Genomic DNA, 20,298 nt, shown 5'->3' with positions numbered 1-20,298 from the left:
TCACAGAGATGGCAAAACTCGACAACTGAGTTTACCCTGTATGCAGTGGTGGGATTCAAATATGGGAACAACCGGTTCTCTGTGTGGATGCCGCTTCCAGAAGTCCATTCTGGGCCTGGGCAACAAAAAATTAGCTACCAGTTCTGCTGAAGTGGTGCGAACCGGTTGAATCCCACCACTGCCTGTATTGCTGCAAACATATAGACACTGAATTCCAGCTGCTTAAAAATCTAAACATGTTGTTATTTTTACCGGTTGACCAAGTGTGGTGGGTTGTTAATATTTTTTTTCCGGCAAAAACTTTCATTAATCCAGAACTAATAAACATCATCAAAAAAGTAAAACAATGCCCATAAAAGATCACGTGAAGTATTAATGCCACTCTACAATGCCTTGGTAAGGCCACACTTGGAATCCTGCATCCAGTTTTGGTCACCACGATGTAAAAAAGATGTTGAGACTCTAGAAAGAGTACAGAGAAGAGCAACAAAGATGATTAGGGGACTGGAGGCTAAAACATATAAGGAACGGTTGCTAGAATTGGGTATGTCTAGTTTAACGAAGAGAAGGACAAGGGGGGACATGATAGCAGTATTCCAATATCTCAGGGGCTGCCATAAAGAAGAGGGAATTAAGCTATTTTCCAAAGCACCTGAAGGCAGGACAAGAAGCAACGGGTGGAAACTAATCAAGGAGAGAAGCAACCTAGAACTAAGGAGAAACTTCCTGACAGTGAGAACAATTAATCAGTGGAACAGCCTGCCTCCAGAAGCAGTAAATGCTCCAACACTGGAAGTTTTTAAGAAGAGACTGGACAGCCATTTGTCCGAAATGGTGTAGGGTTTCCTGCCTGAGCAGGGGGTTGGACTAGATGACCTCCAAGGTCCCTTCCAACTTTACTACTATTACTATTACTAAAATGAATTCGATCTGCATTTTTGTCAGATTGCTGCAACGCAGGCATTACCAAGAGGCTTTGGAGTATGTGTGTTTAATTTCCAATGAGAGAGACAGAGAGAGAGAGACAGAGAGGGAAAAAAAAAATCCTTCTTTTGGAAGATGATCATTATGATCTAAACTTGCTTGGAATAAATCTCCTGGGGCCGTTTTCCAGAGGTGAAAGAAGAGCGTTCTTTGTTCTTTAAAGAGGCTAGAGATGCATCTCAATAGAGCCTCTCCAGGGAAGTGGGTTTAGGAGCCTTTTATGAGCTGTGGAGTGTGTTACTAGCAAATAATCCTTGTATGTAAATAACAGCAGCCTGTGCCAGAAGGGTGACCAAGGACAATTTGTCCCTTCTCTTAATGAAAGCCAGAAGTCATCTTTATATATTTCTCTTCTTTTTTCCTATCCTTCTTTTTCTCTTTCTTTTTCTTTGCACTTTTTATTACTTTTATTATTTACTATAATTTATCTACTGCTTTTCCTTTTTTTCACATTTAGGTGTGTTAGTTTTTATTACTGTAATCAAAATCCTTAATAAAAATTATATGCAAAAAATAGGAATAATAGTATAATAATAGAATAACAATGACAACGACAACGACGACAATAACAACAATAGTATAATAATAGAATAACAATGACAACGACGACGACCACGACGACAACAACAACAACAATAATAATAATGATGATGATGATGATGATGATGATGATGTTGGAAGGGATCTTGGAGTCCAACCCCCTGCTCAGGTAGGAAACCCTATACCATTTCAGACTAATGGCTGTCTCTTAAAAACTTCCAGTGTTGGACCATTCTCTCTGTCTCTCTCATTGGAAATTAAACGCACATACTCAAAAGCCTCTTGGTAATGCCTGCATTGCAGCAATCTGACAAAAATGCAGATCGAATTCATTTTAGTAATAATAGTAAAGTTGGAAGGGACCTTGGAGGTCATCTAGTCCAACCCCCTGCTCAGGCAGGAAACCCTACACCATTTCGGACAAATGGCTGTCCAATCTCTTCTTAAAAACTTCCAGTGTTGGAGCATTTACTGCTTCTGGAGGCAGGCTGTTCCACTGGTTAATTGTTCTCACTGTCAGGAAGTTTCTCCTTAGTTCTAGGTTGCTTCTCTCCTTGATTAGTTTCCATCCGTTGCTTCTTGTCCTGCCTTCAGGCGCTTTGGAGAAGAGCTTGACTCCCTCTTCTTTGTGACAACCCCTGAGATATTGGAATGCTGCTCTCATGCCACCCTGGTCCTTCTCTTGATTATCACTCCCAGGATTCTCTCAACCATGTTTGGGCCGGAGATGGCAGAAATGGACTCATGGGGGCATACCGGCACATGCAGGAGAGGAAGGGGAGGGCAAATGATGAAATGTACATTGTACTATCGCATATAAACTCCTCCCCTTATGTCTTTGCTGGCAACAGCACAAAGCAAATAGGAGATTGTGTCATGAGGTCGTAAAAAGAGGGGGTCAATCTAGTCTCCAAAGCACCTGAAGGCAGGACAAGAAGCAATGGATGGAAGCTCATCAAGGAGAGAACCAACCTAAAACTAAGGGGAAATTTCCTGACAGTGAGAACGATTAATTAGTGGAACAAGTTGCCTCCAGAAGTTGTGGGCGCTCCAACACTGGCGGCTTTTATTAAAAAGAGGTTGTCTGAAATGGTATAGGGCAGTGGAGCTCAACCTTTTCTTCACCTCAAGATCCCCCTTTAAATAACTTTTGGGGCCACGGACCATGGCCGTGGACCCCAAAGACTTAACTCATAAATCATTACATTTCTTCAACCCTTCGTGGACACACACACCCCGTGATGACATTGTGGACCCCTAGAGGTCCGCAGATCACAGGTTGAGAACCACCGGTATGAGGTCTCCTGCTTGAGCAGGGGGTTGGACTAGAAGACCTCCAAGGTCCCTTCCATCTCTGTTATTCTATTATGATATGCGTCATCATTTTGGTATCACAGAGACCTATGGAAGGGTTTGGCTATGAATAAGGTCGGTATTATAAAGTATTATAAGGTATTATTTCTCCAGAAATAAGATCTAAGAGATTCCTGGAGAGACATCATTTGAAGATTTCTTCTCCATCTAAGACAGGAGTGGAAATCTGAGCCATCTTGCCACCCCAATCTCTCTTTCGAAATGCTCTAATCTCTACCTGCATGCAAATTGCCATGCAAATTGCCGAAAAATAAGAGGAATGTTTTCTTGTCATTCGGAGGTAGGAAAGTCACAAAGAGTACAGCATGAGCCTACAGTTGCAGATAGTCCTCAACTTACGACCACATTTGGGACCAGAATTTCCATTGCTAAGGCGGCTGTTAATTGAGTCACACCCAACTTTATAACTCTTTTTTATTTTTGCCGGGGTTGCTAAGCAAATCACTGCACTCGTTAAGTGAGTCTGGCAGTTGTTAAGCGAATCCAGCTTCCCCCATTGACTTCGCTTGTCAAAAGCTGGCTGGGAAGGTCACAGAGGGTGAACAAATGACTGCAAGACACCGCAACCATTAGAAATTCATGCTGGTTGCCAAGCACCCAACTGTTGATCACCTGACTGTGGAGATGCTGCAGTGGTCATAAGTGTGAGGATTGGTTATAAGTCACTTTTGTCAACATTTGACGGTCACTAGATGAATGGTTGTTAAGCTGAGGACTACCTGTACATATAAAAGCAAAACAAATATCAGATTAACAGCAAAAACGAAAGAAAAATCCCCAAGTTTTCTCCCAAGAAATAAGAGGATACTTTTGATTCTGTCTAGCTTGACCAACTCTGCATCACTCAGACTTCATCCTTCATCCTTCCCAGCTCCCCAAAATATATGTTAAATGAAGTGGCCTTTGCTATTGACTCAAATAATGCCCACCTAAGATGTAAGTGTCACGATTCCGATTGATGAGACCAATAGAAATAAGAACTCTGAGGCAATTGCTTTCCTCAAAGAATATATTTAATGGCTACATAGTATCAGCACAAGCAAAGGGGAAACCAAGACTGAAAGTTTTCCCCCCCCAGGTTACAAAGTAACAAGTTGAACTTCCCACCCCTAATATGTCATAAATCACAATCCCCAATTAGCTATTTTGACGGGCTTTCTAAGGGAAGCCTCAGCCCGCCAAAACTTAGGTAGCGTGACCTTGGTTCACATAGAACAGTTATTGTTATGTCTAAACGAAAATAATACATTTCCCTCCTCCCATTGCCGTGGCAGCCAAGTTCATTTGAAAGTTGGCAGCCAGAGTAACAACTTTTAGGATACCCAAAGATGCTTTTTCATGAGGCAACTGGACTTTCTTGTTTTTCTTTGAAGACTGCATCTGCATTTAAAAGACAAAGGCGCTCTTTGAAAGACAGCAAGGTCCACATTTTGGACAGAGAAGACCACTGGTTTGAAAGAGGGGTCAAAGAGGCCATCTGTGTCAAAATTGAACAGCCCTCTCTCAACAGAGGGGGAGGGGTACAACATCATCTATCTCCAGTCTACAACACGGTCCTTTCAGCAGTTCCAAGAAGGATCCACACCCACTTGTACTACTTAGGTGACTCTGAGGTAAACTTCCAAATGGCCTCAATGATTCTCTAAAAGAATGCAAACCACCAGCTGTCTGCAAGGAGTATAAATCCTTCCATTCCCCACCATCCAGTCAGAGCAGAAGAAGCTTCTTGGATGAGAAGCAAAAGAAAAACAACGAAGTCCAGTTGCCTCATGAAAAAGCACATTTGGGAGAACTAAGACCTGGATGACTGAGAATCTCCATAGAAACTTTTAGGATAATAATCCCTGCCATTTTTTTTAAATAAAAGTGAAAGCAAGTATGCCTGGCTTCAGATGCATCTCATGAGTATAGCCTCTTTTAAAATTAGATACTCAGATATGGATTACCTAGTTTTGTTTTAAAAAATATAGCCTCCCCGATATAAATATACTTCTTTCTGGCTCTTATTGGCTGTGTACTTACACATTCTGTTGCCGTAATGGTTAAAGAGCTGGAAATGAGCGATTGCCCTTGATTCAAACTAACGAAGACATCCATAGTTCTGAAAGAAAAGAAGAAGAAATCACAACATTTAATAGTATGCCTATACAGTGGATTGACCAGATATAGTTAAAACATGTGACATTTGAGCCAAATCTTAATGGTGTTAACTGGTTTGCTAAACAGCTCAAAGCAAAAATTCAGAATTAAACTATAGGCAGTCCTCGACTTACAGGCACAATTGAACAGAGCATTTCTATTGCTAAGAGAGACAGTTGTTAAGTGAGCGTTGTTCCATTTGCCTCCATTTTACGACCTTTCTTGCCACAGTTGGTAAGTGAATCACTGCAGTTGTTGTTAATTGCGAAGTCGTGTCCGACCCATCGCGACCCCATGGACAGCGTTCCTCCAGGTCTTCCTGTCCTCTACCATCTTCTGCAGTCCATTTAAATTCACCCCTACTGCTTCAGTGACTCCATCCAGCCACCTCATTCTCTGTCGTCCCCTTCTTCTATTGCCCTCCATCTTTCCCAGCATCAGGCTCTTCTCCAGTGAGTCCTTCCTTCTCATTAGGTGGCCAAAGGACTTGAGTTTCAACTTCAGGATCTGGCCTTCTAAAGAGTAGTCGGGGTTGATCTCTTCTAGGAACACCGGTTAAGTAAATCTGGCTTCCCCATTGACTTTGCTCGTCAGAAGGTCCCAAAAGGGGATCACATGACCTTGAGACACTGCAACCATCATAAATAGGAACCAGTTGCCAAGCACCCCAATTTTGATTACATAACCACGGGGATGCTGCAACAGTCGTAAGTATGAAAAATAGTCATGTCACATTTTTCAGTGCCATTGTAACTTTAAACGGTCTTTAAATAAATGGTTGTAAGTCGAAAATTAAATAAGAAAAGTCTCATGTAAACAATAAGACTTTTTTACTTCACGGGGCTTCTGGACGAGAGACCTCCATAGATTACTCAAGACTTGAGTGCATTTTGTTGTTGTTCAGTCACTAAGTTGTGTCCAACTCTTTGCAACCCCATGAACCATAACACACAATAACAACAACAACAACGATGACAATAATAATAATAATAATAATAATAATAATAATAATAATAATAATAATAATAATAATAATAATAATAATAATGTTGGAAGGGACCTTGGAGGTCATCGAGTCCAACCCCCTGCTCAGGCAGGAAACCCTACTCCATTTGGGACAAATGGCTGTCCAGTCTCTTCTTAAAAACTTCCAGTGTTGGAGCATTCATCGCTTCTGGAGGCAGGCTGTTCCACTGGTTAATTGTTCTAACTGGATGATGGAAGGGACTTTTGAGGTCATCTAGTCCAACCCCCTGCTCAGGCAGGAAACCCTATACCATTTCAGAGGCAAATTTCACGAGGCAAATTGTTCCCCTGGTTAATTTTTCTCAGTGTTAGGAAATGTCTCCTTAGTTCTAGGTTGCTCCTCTCCTTGATTAGTTTCCACCCGTTGCTTCTTGTCCTGCCTTCAGGTACCTTGGCGAATAGCTTGATTCCCTCTTCTTTATGGCAGCCCCTGAGATATTGGAACACTGCTATCATGTCATCCCTTGTCCTTCTCTTCATTAAACTAAACATACCCAATTCCAGCAACCGTTCCTTATATGTTTTAACCTCCAAACCCCTAATCATCTTTGTTGCTCTTCTCTGTACTCTTTCTAGAGTCTCAACATTGTTTAACATTGTGGCGACCAAAACTGGATGCAGCATTCCAAGCGTGGTCTTACCAGGGCATTATAAAGTGAGTTGAGTGAATATAGATAAATATTCTTGGTCCCTATTCAAGAGATTCAGTATCAATGCTTCGTACTGGATCTGGAAACAGATTAGTAGACCAAGTTACAGTTAAGAAACATTCAGTGGTAAAAAGGCAGTACCAGCAACTCATCCTGCTGGCCAATGGCCCAATGAGACCCAAAACCCTGGACTCAACTTAACTTACAAAAGACGTATATGGCCAATATTGTTATCAATAGAAAACCATAACTATGAATCCTAGCTCAACTGTCCTCCCAGGAGCATAGAAGTAATAAAAATAACTATCTGAAAAAAAAAAATTGGAGTGGTCAATCCAACTGTCAGTTCTTGAGATGTGAAGAATTACATGGATTCACTCATGTCCATAAAAATGTCAGGACTGGCAATAAACACACTAATTACCACGCCAACAACATAGAAATAGCATAAAGGCCCCTAATTAGGACTTGGTGGGGCTTTCTACAAAAGAGAAATTAGGCAGCAGAGAAACATAAATAGGAAAGTGGTTTCTTCTTTCTTCAAATAACTTTGGGAAAACCCAAACACATGTTAAGGATTAGAGATCAGCTGCTCCTGGTCTGAATTCGAACAGCCTCAGCAAGTTTCCTTATATGCTTATCTTTCAGCTGGAAGAGTCAGATCTTCACAGATGTTTGTGGATTTACGGTCTCAGGAGCATTTTATTTATTTATTTTTGTTTTTTTTATAAAAGTTTTTATTGGGTTTTATGGGGTTAGGGAAGGGATCATACCCACCAGATATGGTAGCAAGTATTTGGCCTTTGTTTACATTTCCAGCAATTATTTGAAGTATTTTTAAACATTTTGGCTAATCTTACCGGTGTCATAGGCCATCTATAAAACATTTTATACAAATTTTCTTTATACGAAACTGCTTTAGTCAATTTCATATTTCTATCCCCTAATTTTTGCCAGTCTTCCAAGTCAATAGAATATCCAAAGTTTTTTGCCTATGTTATCATTGTTTCTTTTACTTGTTCTTCTTCCATCTTCAAGTTTAGCAGAAATCTGTAAAGCTTCTTAATCAGGTTTTCATCTGTTTTTAATAATATTTGATCAAATTTCCGTCTGTTCTTTATAAAATTATTAAAGCTAAACCACGGCCTTTCTTGAACCAGTTCTGCCAGCTATATGACAGTTTATCTCAACTATCCTTTATGTCAGTGTTTCTTGACCTTGGCCGTTTAAAGACAGGTGGACTTCACTCCCAGAATTCCCCAGCGACTTAACAAATGTCTCACTTAGCAACATAAATATTGGGCTCAATTGTGGTCGTAAGTCGAGGACTCACTCTATTCAGGATTGTAGATTTCTCAGAACTGAAAGATAGATCAAAACAGACTTGAAATATCCCCTAAAGATTTGTTTCTAAAACATATATGGAAACATACTTATTTTCAGAACTTTTGTGAAATTCACCTGCAATGCTATGCATTAAGGTGCGAACGTCAGAATCTGCCCTTCTTTTTTCAACATTAATTATTCCCATGTCCAAGTGTTATGTGCTCGGGTATTTAATTGACAAAAATCCTCATTCAGACTGGGCTTTTAAGCATTCATTTAGTGACCGTTCAAAGTTACAACAGCACTGAAAAAGTGACTTGTGACCTTTTCCCATATTTACAATTGTTGCAGCATCCCCAGGGTCAGGTGACCAAAATTCAATTGCTTGGCAACTGACTTACATTTATGAGGTCATGTGATCACCTTTTGCGACCTTTTGACAAGCAAAGTCAACGGGGAAGCCAGATTGACTTAACAACCGTGTTACTAACGTAACCACTACAGCAGAGGTCTTCAAACTTGGCCCTTTTATGACTTGTGGATTTCAACTCCCAGAATTCCTCAGCTGGGGTGTCTGGCTGAGGAATTCTGGGAGTTGAAGTCCACAAGTCATAAAAGGGCCAAGTTTGAAGACCCCTGCTCTAAGCCCATCAGGTTTTTACACTGTATACAGCAGAGGTCTTCAAACTTGGCCTTTTTATGACTTATGGACTTCAACTCCCAGAATTCCTCAGGAGTTGAAGTCCACAAGTCATAAAAGGGCCAAGTTTGAAGACCTCTGCACAATAGTGATTCCCTTATTAACAACTGTGGCAAGAAATTGGGCAGAATTCACTTAACAAATGTTTTGCTTAGCAACTTAAATGTGGGGCTCAGTTGTGGTTGTGAGCTCAGGACTACCAGTATAGGCTCAAGTAGCCCAGGGTGCGCTTGTGACACAAACTGGATTTTTACATTGGGCATGACTGGGGCAGGTTTGGAACACTCAATAATGTATGAATGGGTGCCAGGCCAACACAGGCACTACCCAAATGTTTATTGCTTTTGAGACAGGGGGAGACAGCAATAAGGGCCATTTATTGCTCTCCATGTCAACTTTCTCTGTGGCACTGTAATTCACTGTATTAGACTACTTCTCCTAAATACCCAACAAAGAACATTGCCAGCAAGGCACAACACTAAAACAAATGAGTCCTCCTCAGACCAGGCCAAGCTTTGCTAAGTATGCCCTGCTGACCTGGCACCCCAATGAAATGAGCGATGAGGGGGCCTCTTCCCAGGCCAAACTATTATGCCAACGCTCTTGATATTTCAACCATCCAGTAATCGGAAGCCGCAAAGCACAATACCCCACATGGACAAGTCAGTGTGCATTTGTTAGCGCCGCTCGCCAGATCTGACCCGCCCACCCCCTGAACACTAAGTGCAGAATGCAATTAACTATAGTTTTCATATAGTTTTGAAAGCTTTATTTCAAAGTGGCGCCCTTTCCATGCTGATTTAATCGACATAATGGAGGATCTTTGCTAGATAATTTGGAGGCGCTGTGCTGATTTTCTACATCTCTGCTCTCTCCAGGAAATATTTCAAACATTTGTTGGGGGTGAAAGCTCTGATGACCTCCAGCTGGAAGATTTAATGCTCTCTAAAGATCTGCCATTCTCACTCTTTTCATTTCTTTCTGTGGAGAAAATGAAGCAGCTGGAGGTGTTTGATTCCTCCCTATTTCTAATGTTTGGACGAGACTTTTGAGTTACATCTTGAGGCAGGAATAGCCAACACTCCAGAAGACAGGCTTAGGATACAGGAGGATATGGACAGACTTGAACACTGGGCGCTATCTAACGAAATGAAATCCAATGGTGAAAAAAGTAAGGTTCTACATTTAGGCAAGAAAAACCAAATGCACAGCTATAGTATAAGGGGTACCTTGCTCAACAGTAGTAACTGTGAGAGGGATCTCGGAGTCCTAATGGACAATCACTTAAATATGAGCCAGCCGTGTGCTGCAGCTGCCAAAAAAGCCAACACAGTGCTAGGCTGCATTAACAGAGGGATATATTATTATTTTGGATCATCGCACAGTCAGCCAGATGTTCAGACTGGATTTGGCATTTTGTCTACCTATCGAGTCCTTACCCAGGACCTGGGATAGGCAGATGTGGATGTTTGATGGTATTACAGGTATTGTCGCAGGATGGAAGCAGTTCCAATAAGGCCGCCTTTTGTAATTGACTAATGGCAAATTTGTCAATGCCAATGGTGTTCAAGTGGTGCTCCAGTTGTTTTGGGATTGCACCCAAGGAGCCTATGACTATTATTATTATTATTATTATTATTATTATTATTATTATTATTATTATTATTATTAAACTGGACGGCTGTTGAATGTCAAGCGCACTCCAAATTTCAAACCTCCAGATCAAATTAGGCCCATATCAGGGCTCTCCAAACTTGGCAACTTTTAAGACTTGTGGACTTCAACTCCCAGAATTCCCTAGCCAGCATGGAATAATGATTAGTTATTATTAATAAGACTACGCACGCAGTTAGGAGATCCTTGGATGGCTGGAAGAATATCTGAGATAATTTGGGAAAGCAAAGGAAACAATGAAGGTGAAAACTAACCGCACTCACGTCACAAGCATACAGGCCGTCCTTGAGCCCAAAGTTTCTGTTGCTAAGTGAGACAGCTGTTAAGGGAGTCTTGCCTCATTTTGCGAAGGTCACAAAAGCGAGGCCGGGACAAAGCAATTCTTGCTGGCCTCTTCTTGTGATCCCGGCTGTTTATGCAGCCTTCCCCCCCCCCTAAAAAAATGGGTTTTTTCCCCAACACTCAACAATAGCACAGCTGTCCTTCTGCCTAATAGAGATCTCAAACCTGCAATTTGGCAAAAAGAAATGCAGAAGGCTCTCCAAATTCTGGGCTCAACTACAGATAGTCCTTGAGTTACAGCCGTTCACTTAGTGGCCGAAGTTACAACAGCACTGAAAAAAAGGGACTTATGAATATTTTTCTCAGGACCGTTGCGGCGTCCCCTTGGTCACGTGATCAAAATTCGGATGCTTTGCAGCTGATTCATATTTGTGACGGTTGCCTTGTCCTGGGGTTGTGTGGTCCCCTTTTGTGACCTTCTGATCAGCAAAGTCGACGGGGAATGCCGGATTCGCTTAACAACCCTGTTGCTAACTTAACCACTGCAGTGATTCACCTAGCAAATGCCGCAAGGAAGGTCGTAAAATGGGGCAAAATTCACTTAACAACTGTCTCACTTAGCCACATAAATTTGGGCTCAATTGTGGTCATAAGTCGAGGACTACCTGCACTGGATCTTGACCGCCATGAGAAAGTGGTCCCAACCAATAATAAATAATCTTGACAGACAGTGATCCTCACCCCACCCATTTTTATCAACAGCCCCACATCTTCAGTAACATAATAATAATAATAATAATAATAATAATAACAACAACAACAACAACAACAAGAAGAAGAAGAAGAAGCACCTGCAATATAACACCCCGGACTTAACAATTGTCGATAAGAAAGACAAAAAAGTCTGGATAGTGGACGTGGCAGTGCCTGGAGATAGCAGAATAGAAGAGAAAGAACTGGAGAAGATAACAAAATACAAAGACCTACAAATAGAAATAGAAAGACTGTGGCAAAAGCAAGCAAGGGTAGTACCAATAGTCATAGGCTCCTTGGGTGCAATCCCAAAACAACTGGAGCACCACTTGAACACCACTGGCATTGACAAATTCGCCATTAGTCAATTGCAAAAGGCGGCCTTACTAGGAACTGCTTCCATCCTATGTAATACCATCAAACATCCACATCTGCCTATCCCAGGTCCTTGGTGAGAACTTGATATGTAGACAAAAATGCCAAATCCAGTCTGAACATCTGGCTGATTGTGCGATGATGATTAATAATAATAATAATAATAACAACAACAGTTGGAAGGGACCTTGGAGGTCATCTAGTCCAACCCTGCTCAGGCAGGAAACCCTATACCATTTCTGACAAATGGCTGTCCAGTCTCTTCTTAAAGACCTCCAGTGTTGGAGCATTCACCACTTCTGGAGGCAGATTGTTCCACTGGTTAATTGTTCTGTCAGGAAGTTTCTCCTGAGTTCTAGGTTGCTTCTCTCCTTGATTAGTTTCCATCCGTTGCTTCTTGTCCTGCCTTCAGTGCTTTGGAGAATAGCTTGACTCCCTGTTCTTTGTAGCAACCCCTGAGATATTGGTGACACTGCTATCATGTCACCCCTCGTCCTTCTCTTCATTAAATTACTGATTAATTAATTAATTGAAAGATTGATTAATTAAAAGCATTGTCCTTAGGTCAACTTTGTCCTGAATTATCAGTGAATGATGTGCATTGCTTGTGGGGAGAGAGAGAGAGATGTATGCTTTAAATATATACCATTCACATCCTGACTTCACTTTCTTTTAGCTTTAATAACTTTAAAATAATGGAAAAAAACGATTCACGAAAGTAGGCCAATGTTTTTGAAAGCATTCTTAACTATACCATATGCCTCTTTAAATCATTTCTATCAAACAAGTTGTAGAGTTCATTTCAGTCTCCCCCCCCCCTTTTTTTTTTTTTTGCAACCACTTACTGGTATTTATCCAATTTGTTCCTTTCTTGTTGCCAAATTGCAGGTTTGAGATCTCTACTAGACAGAAGGACAGCTGCGCTATTGTTGACTGTTGTGGGGGGGAAAAAAAACCATTTTTTTTTTTTTTAGGGGAAAAAAAAAAGACTGCAGAAACAGCCCAAATCACAAGACAATGCCAGTGAGAATTGCTTTGCCAATCAGAATAAAATGTAATGAAGTTTGGATGTTTTTTTTTTAAAAAAGTGAAGTACTAAATATTGTTCTTTGTGGCCTGTCTCAAGGGCCACCAACGGACCTAAACCACATATAGCAATAAGATGTATATTTTCTTGCGAATAAAGCAAACGAAGCATTGGTCTTCCTGTTCTCCAAATCAGAGCATCCACTGCCGTGCAAAACCAGACTTTCCAATTAGAATATGGAGTAGAGATGGTTTACAAATCTACAAATCGGTGGAATTTGTGTCCTCTTTCTTGCTCTTGCTCTGTCCTCTTCTCTGCCTCCATCGCTGCAATTACCCATAAGTCCCCAGATGTTCCAGGATGGACAGCCGGGAAAATAATTCTTCCGACAAGTCACTACCGCTTTCGAAAGAGGGATGTTCACCACCACCTCTCAACAATGAAAACATCTGGGTGGGATTGGTCTAGATGCCTTTTGTGTCTAGAAGCAGAGATCAATCTCTCAAGCCAATGCACACACTTTCTCGTGTGGGTGGTCTGGGCTACACTGCAACCTCCTCAAGGGCCTTTGTAAACCCCAGAAGCCAAATGTCTAGTCTTGTTTCAAAAGATGTGATTTCCCCGTTCCCCACAACCCCTGCCCAGCAAAAGACTTTTGTTGGAAAAGCCGGAAAAAAAACTCCCACTAGACTAGATGCTGCAAGCTAATGAGGGTGGAGCAAACAGCTGGCTTTGAGGACTTGTCCACCAGCACATTGTTAATTATTTAAAGGAGAGGACAGAGGGAGCCATCAGCACATCTGTCACCCATCACCAGGCAGAACCTCTTTGCAGGACCAGATGTGTTTATTCCGGAGCGCTACTAACTAGCTTCTTAATGGTTCGGAATCTTTCGCCAAAAGTTAATTAGACAAACACACTAAATAGCCGGCACCTTGCACAGCCGCCCCTTCCCTGCATTCCTCTAAAACAAATAAAGATAAAACAATAGCATCATAATGCTGACCACTCCTCGGATACCATTGCTCGGCCTGAGGGTGAAGCCCATGGGAAAAATCCGCTCTGTAAAATTGAGAAATGGAAAGAAAAGTCCCTTCTTCCCTTTGAAAGGAAACTGGCCATTGGAAATTCAAAGTTGGGGCCTTCCAATCCAATGGAAGGACCAGCAGTTACAAGACCAGCAGAGCTTCGTTCAAGAGCTCTAGCAAAAAGATCAAAGCTCCCAACATCTCCAAGGCTGATAGATTTGTAGGATCCGATCTGGGTTGGTCACCGGGATTCATGCTGGTACTTACCTTCAGGGAACTTCCCTCTGTGCTTTGGGCTATCAGAGAGAGATTTCCTGGAATGGGCTCCAGAACGAGTCCAGAAGACAAAAACCTCTGGCGACCGAGCCAGATTGGATCCTACAACATTATCCTGGGATACGTACAGTAGTGGCCAAAATTGTGGAAACCTTTTGGGAGAAGTGTACACTAGAAATGCCATCTTTGGTTAAGTTTCCACCATTTTTTCTTCTAATTTCTTTATAACTGTAGCCTTATTCACTTAATAATACTGTTTTGCATCGCTTTCTGGGCGACCAGTCAACTCTTTGCACCATTACTTTAATTTTATTATGTTTTACAAGCTCACTAAATGAAAGAACACCAAAAAACCCAACCAACTGGATAGCGATCACATAACACACTGACAAATGTCTTCCTCTCAGCTTCAATGCAGGACATCAATCACTGAATCCTACTGTGATCTGATTGGCTCATGACCAAAACAAGAGGACACCTGATTGGCTCTCTAAACACTCATGCTCATTGGCTACAATCAGATGAAGGAAAGCTACCTGATATCAACCTAAGCAAGTTGTGCTTCCTTTTTCTGGTTCTTTGGCTGTAACTTTCCATAGAATACAGTACAGATCATTGAACAAACTTTGTTGCATTACATTCTTGATTAGATTATCTTTCCACTGATATATAATTTTATGGTACTACTCCAAAAAAAAGTGGTGTTATTAGCCATCAAACCTCAAAAATACACTTTTCCCAAAAGGTTTCCACAGTTTTGGCCACTACTGTATATTCACCTCGATTCACTGACAAATTTGTAAGTAAGTTGCAGCAGCACCAACAGAAGTCTATAATGATCTCCTATATCTGTAGGAACGCGTTCGTGTGGTTTCTATGTTTTTTAAAAATAATAATAATAATAATAAAAACCTCTTCAAATTTAGGACAGCCATAAAAAAAAAAAGCCGGGTGTGGAAAAGAGAAAGGAAAGTGCATAGGAAATATTAGAAAGAAATTGGATGGATAATATTCTGTAATCATCAACCGGTGTGAATGTTTTAAAACCCAAATCTTCACATTGCCTTCTTTTTTTTTTCTTTTTCTTTTTTTTGGACAAGTTGGGAAGAATTCTTCAGGAACATTTCCAAAAGGGGGAGACTGAGAAAAAATATTGTTATGTGCACCAAACCAAGGCTAAAAATGTGTGTGTGTGTGGGGGTGTTTGCTCTACTTGTGATATCCAGACCAAAAGAAGAAAAGAGGGATGAGACCTTACGGTAGGAGAAGACCAGGCTGACCTGGAGGGGAGGGTCAAATGTATTATCAGTTTGGACTCTCTGTGCCCTGTAAGAGACCTAGGTCCAAACCCCTTGAAGTCCGTTAACTCTAATCTGGCACCAATTTGCCTTGACCGTTAATGTTAGACACTACAATGTCTGCCATGAATAACATCTGGGAGAATAAAGACGTCAGCCTTACAACCAAATGCGGATTAGTTAATGCAATAATTTTGCCAATTAGAATAGAATCGAATAATAGAGTTGGACGGGACCTTGGGGGTCTTCTAGTCCAACCCTCTGCTCAGGCACGAAACCCTATACCATTTCAGATAAATGGTTGTCCAGTCTCTTCTTAGAAACTTCCAGTGTTGGAGCATTCACAACTTCTGGAGGCAGATTGTTCCACTGATTAATTGTTCTAACTGTCAGGAAATTTCTTCTTAATTCTAGGTTGCTTCTCTCCTTGACTGCTTCTTGTCCTGCCTTCAGGCGCTTTGGAGAATAGCTTGACTCCCTCTTCTCTGTGGCAGCCCCTGAGATATTGGAAGACTGCTATCATGTACCCCCTCGTCCTTCTCTTCATTAAACTAGACATACCCAATTCCAGCAACTGTTCCTTATGTGTTTTAGCCTCCAGTCCCCTGATTATCTTTGCTGCTCATTCGAAAAGTCAATAGTGCTAGGAGTGATCAGCCAAAAAAGGAGAAGGGGCCGCCCTAGCACTTGTTGGCTGGACACTATAAAGGCTGACACCAGATGACCATGGCGGATCTGCAGGAAATGGTGTGAGACAGAGGGGCATGGAGAGTGCTAATCCATAGAACAGCTGAATGGCTGATGACGACGATATTGGTACAGGTATTCTTCAACTTATGACCACCACTGAGTCCAAAATTTATGTTCCTAAGTGAGGGTCTGTGATGGGTCTTGTGATGGGTCAGGTGTTAGTCATCAATGAATCTAATGATGGGGAGGTTACATCAGGTCAGGATCATTGGGAGGTACACATCAATGGGCACACTGACCTACAACCAGCCTACAAAGCCCTCAGAATCCAAATCAACCGCACAGCCAACCAGCGATGGCACCGACCCTCAACCAACCCATGCAAGGCACCCACCAGTAGTTCACCCCCCAATGATGTAACCTCCCCATCACAACACCCATCACAAGCCTCTCACTGATGACTCACTCCAGACCCATCACAAGATCCTCACTTATTTATTTATTTATTTATGAGACTTATATACCGCTTTAAGTGCAAGCACTCTCTAAGCGGTGTACACCAGTAAGCAATGTGTGTGTATATATATATATATATATATATATATATTTACATTGCCCCCAACAATCTGGGTCCTCATTTTACCTACCCCGGACGGATGGAAGGCTGAGTCAACCTTGAGCCGGTGAGATTTGAACCGCTGACCTGCTGAACACAGTCAGCTAAAGTGGCCTGCAGTACTGCACCCTAACTGCTGCGCCACCTCGGCTCTTGACACACCCCAAACCCTTACAGATCGAAGAACACTGGCATCCCCTAAACTCTGCTGAAGATGGTACCTAGCCTGGTAACGAAACGTTCAGAAACCAATCCACAACTCGGAGAACGAACCTTCACCTTCATCCTACCCCTGAGCTACCGATATTTGCCACTGTTGCAAAAGTAACGAAGTTATTCAGTGAATCTGGCTTCCCCGCTGACTTTGCTTGTCAGAAGGTGGCAAAAGGGGATCACATGACGCTGGGACACGGCAACGGCCGTAAATATGAGTCAGTTGCCAAGTGTCTGAATTTTGATCACGTGACCATGGGGATGCTGCAAGGGTCGTACGTGTCAAAAACGGTCATAAGTCACTTTTTTCAGTGCCGCTGTAACTTTGAACAGTCACCAAATGAACTCTTGTACGTCGAGGACACTTGAGAGTAACTCCTACTAAACTCAACTGAGGTGCACTTCTGAATAGCATGCAGAGGATTGCACTATATCATCATTTCTTCTTTGCAAACTGGTTTTAGGAGGACACGGTTGCCTATCAACCATATCGTATTCTTCCAGAATGACTCAGCTGTGTCTGGTTTATGGGTCTGATAATCCCCTTGCCCTCCTCTTTAGCCAGATGCTGCTGTGAATTAATAATAATAAAAAAAAACCTAGGTTTCAAAATCAGTTGGATGCAATAAAGCATAAATCTCACTTGAGCTTCCAAAGTTGCTTTACAGAAAGAAATGGGTATATTATTATCTTGTTGGAAAACAGCTTGCTGTTGAAAGTGGGGGCTGGCCAAGAGAACAGAGACTTCTCAAGCTATAAAGCAGAACTGTGAAGGCTGTTGTTTTCTTTTTAACAAAATGCAAGATGGCGAACCAGCCAATATAAATGAGCTGTAATGTTCATCCAACATCAACTGAGGTTTTCAGAAGTCTTCTGGACCACAGGATGGAGAATCTAGAGGGCTTACTCCTGACTTTAGAGTGCAATAAAAAAACCACAAGTAAGGGTTGAATTGCAGGGCTATGTTTAATTATATTTGTCTCCCAGAAAGTTTCTAAGTTTAAAGAAGCTCATACGTTGTTTCGCTCCCACCCCGTATTTATCTTTTAAATAGACCTGTAAAGTAGGCCAACCCAATGAAATTCAGGAGAGAGAAAGAAATTCAAAGCAACTTCTCTGATTTCAAAGGCTGTTAAAATACAAGTTTATTATGTTTTCATATTTAATGAAAGGTATGTAAGATTTGTGAATCTCTCCACTCCATTCTGCGCTGGCCAGATAGCATTTTGAATACAGATAGAAGAATCATTTATTTAGTGACCGTTCAGAGTTACAACAGCATTGAAAAAATGACTTGTGCCCAGTTTTCACACTTGCAACTGTTGAGCATCCCTAGAGTCACGTGATCAAAATTCGGACTCTTGGCAACTGACTCACAGTTATGAAGGCTGCCGTGTCCCAGGATCATGTGATCACCTCTTGCAACCTTCTGACAAGAAAGGCAATGGGGAAGTCAGATTCACTTAACAACTGTCTTGGTAAGGCCACACTTGGAATACTGCATCCAGTTTTGGTCACCACGATGTAAAAAAGATGTTGAGACTCTAGAAAGAGTACAGAGAAGAGCAACAAAGATGATTAGGGGACTGGAGGCTAAAACATATAAGGAACGGTTGCGAGAATTGGGTATGTCTAGTTTAACGAAGAGAAGGAAAAGGGGGGACATGATAGCAGTATTCCAATATCTCAGGGGCTGCCATAAAGAAGAGGGAATTAAGCTATTTTCCAAAGCACCTGAAGGCAGGAAAAGAAGCAACGGGTGGAAACTAATCAAGGAGAGAAGCAACCTAGAACTAAGGAGAAACTTCCTGACAGTGAGAACCATTAACCAGTGGAACAACCTGCCTCCAGAAGTGGTGAATGCTCCAACACTGGAAGTTTTTAAGAAGAGACTGGACAGCCATTTGTCCGAAATGGTGTAGGGTTTCCTGCCCGAGCAGGGGGTTGGACTAGATGACCTCCAAGGTCCCTTCCAACTTTACTACTATTACTGTGTTATTAACAACTGCAGTGATTCCCTTAACAACTGTGGCAAGAAAGGTTGTAAAATGGAGCAAAACTCACTTAACAACTGCCTTACTTAGCAACGGAACATTTGGGCTGAATTGTGATCATACATTGAGGACTGCCTGCGTCTAGTGCAGGGGTAGGCAACCTTGGCTCTTTTATGACTCGTGGACTTCAACTCCCAGAATTCCGGAGCCAGCACGGCTCAGCTTGGAAACTCTCCCTTTCCCCTCAGCATGGCTGGCTCAGGAATTCTGGGAGTTGAAGTCCACGAGTCATAAAGAGAGCCAAGGTTGCCTACCCCTGGTCTAGTGCTAGCTGCAAAACTTTAAAAGGGACCAAACCAACTGTCACAATTGTCAAGACAAGCAATGAGGATGATCAGAAAACTAGCAGCTAAGAAGTCCCCAAAGTGCTTTTTTTTTTCCCAAAAGGCAACTCGATTTTCTTGGGTTTTTTTATTTTATTTTATTTTTCTTTGAAAACATTTCACTTCTCATCCAAAAATCTTCTTCAGTTCTGAAGAAGATTCTTGGATGAGAAGTAAAACCTTTTCAAAGAAGAAGAAAAAAAAAACCCAAGGAAATACAATTACCTTCTAGAAAAAAACACTTTTGGGACAACTATGACCTGGATGATTGAGATTCTCCATAAACATTTAGCACAGTGGTTCTCAACCTGTGGGTTGGGACCCCATTTGGGGTCGAACGACCATTTCACGGGGGTCGCCAAACAATGCAGTCCGCTATTTTTTTCCCCTTTTTCTTAGCTGTGCTACTCCCTTTTATTCTATTGGCTTTTGAAAGCCAATAGAATAGACTCTCTTGAATAGAGTCTAATTCTATTGGCTTTCAAAAACCAATAGGAATTGTCCAGGCTGTCTCTGCCCTGCTGAGCCCACCAAAAGTCCCATTCTGCAAACGGTGCTGCACCAGTTGAGTAATCCTCGACTTACGACTGGTTGAGTAGTCCTCGACTTACGACCAGTTGGGGGTCGCGGCATTAAAAAGGTTGAGAACCACTGATCTAGCAGCTGAGAAGAAAGACCAAAATAAAAATCTCTGGGTTTTGTACAGGCTGCCAACCAGAATTCCCAAAGGTTTTTTCAATCCATTGGCCAAACAAGAGGTAGGGGTATTTTTCAATGCTAAAATCTATAGGAATAGACCAGGCACGAATCTTCAAAAACCTAACCCACAACTACTAAAACCTCAGAAGTCAAAAGAAAGCTAAATGAATTCCCTCCCCCCCCCCCAGGATCTGTGTGCCAGTTCTGATACCTTATGTGCCAGCTTCCCCTTCTCTGCAGAAAGTGAACCC

The 20,298-nt window shown here is 41.8% G+C and overlaps 1 protein-coding gene across 1 annotated transcript in view; it reads right to left on the bottom strand.

Annotated features, from left to right (window-relative positions):
- ANTXR2 (ANTXR cell adhesion molecule 2) overlaps positions 1–20,298 on the bottom strand; it is a 159,027-nt gene that overhangs the window by 77,390 nt on the left and 61,339 nt on the right. The window contains exon 11 of the mRNA XM_039325163.1: positions 4,921–4,999. Coding sequence (XP_039181097.1) covers positions 4,921–4,999 — 79 coding nt within the window. The remainder of the gene's footprint in view (positions 1–4,920; positions 5,000–20,298) is intronic.

This window comes from Crotalus tigris, unplaced genomic scaffold, assembly GCF_016545835.1.
Source record: "Crotalus tigris isolate CLP2741 ecotype Arizona unplaced genomic scaffold, ASM1654583v1 scf7180000024318.704991, whole genome shotgun sequence".
NCBI lineage: Eukaryota > Metazoa > Chordata > Lepidosauria > Squamata > Viperidae > Crotalus > Crotalus tigris.
This window is presented reverse-complemented; position numbering and strand designations above follow the sequence as displayed.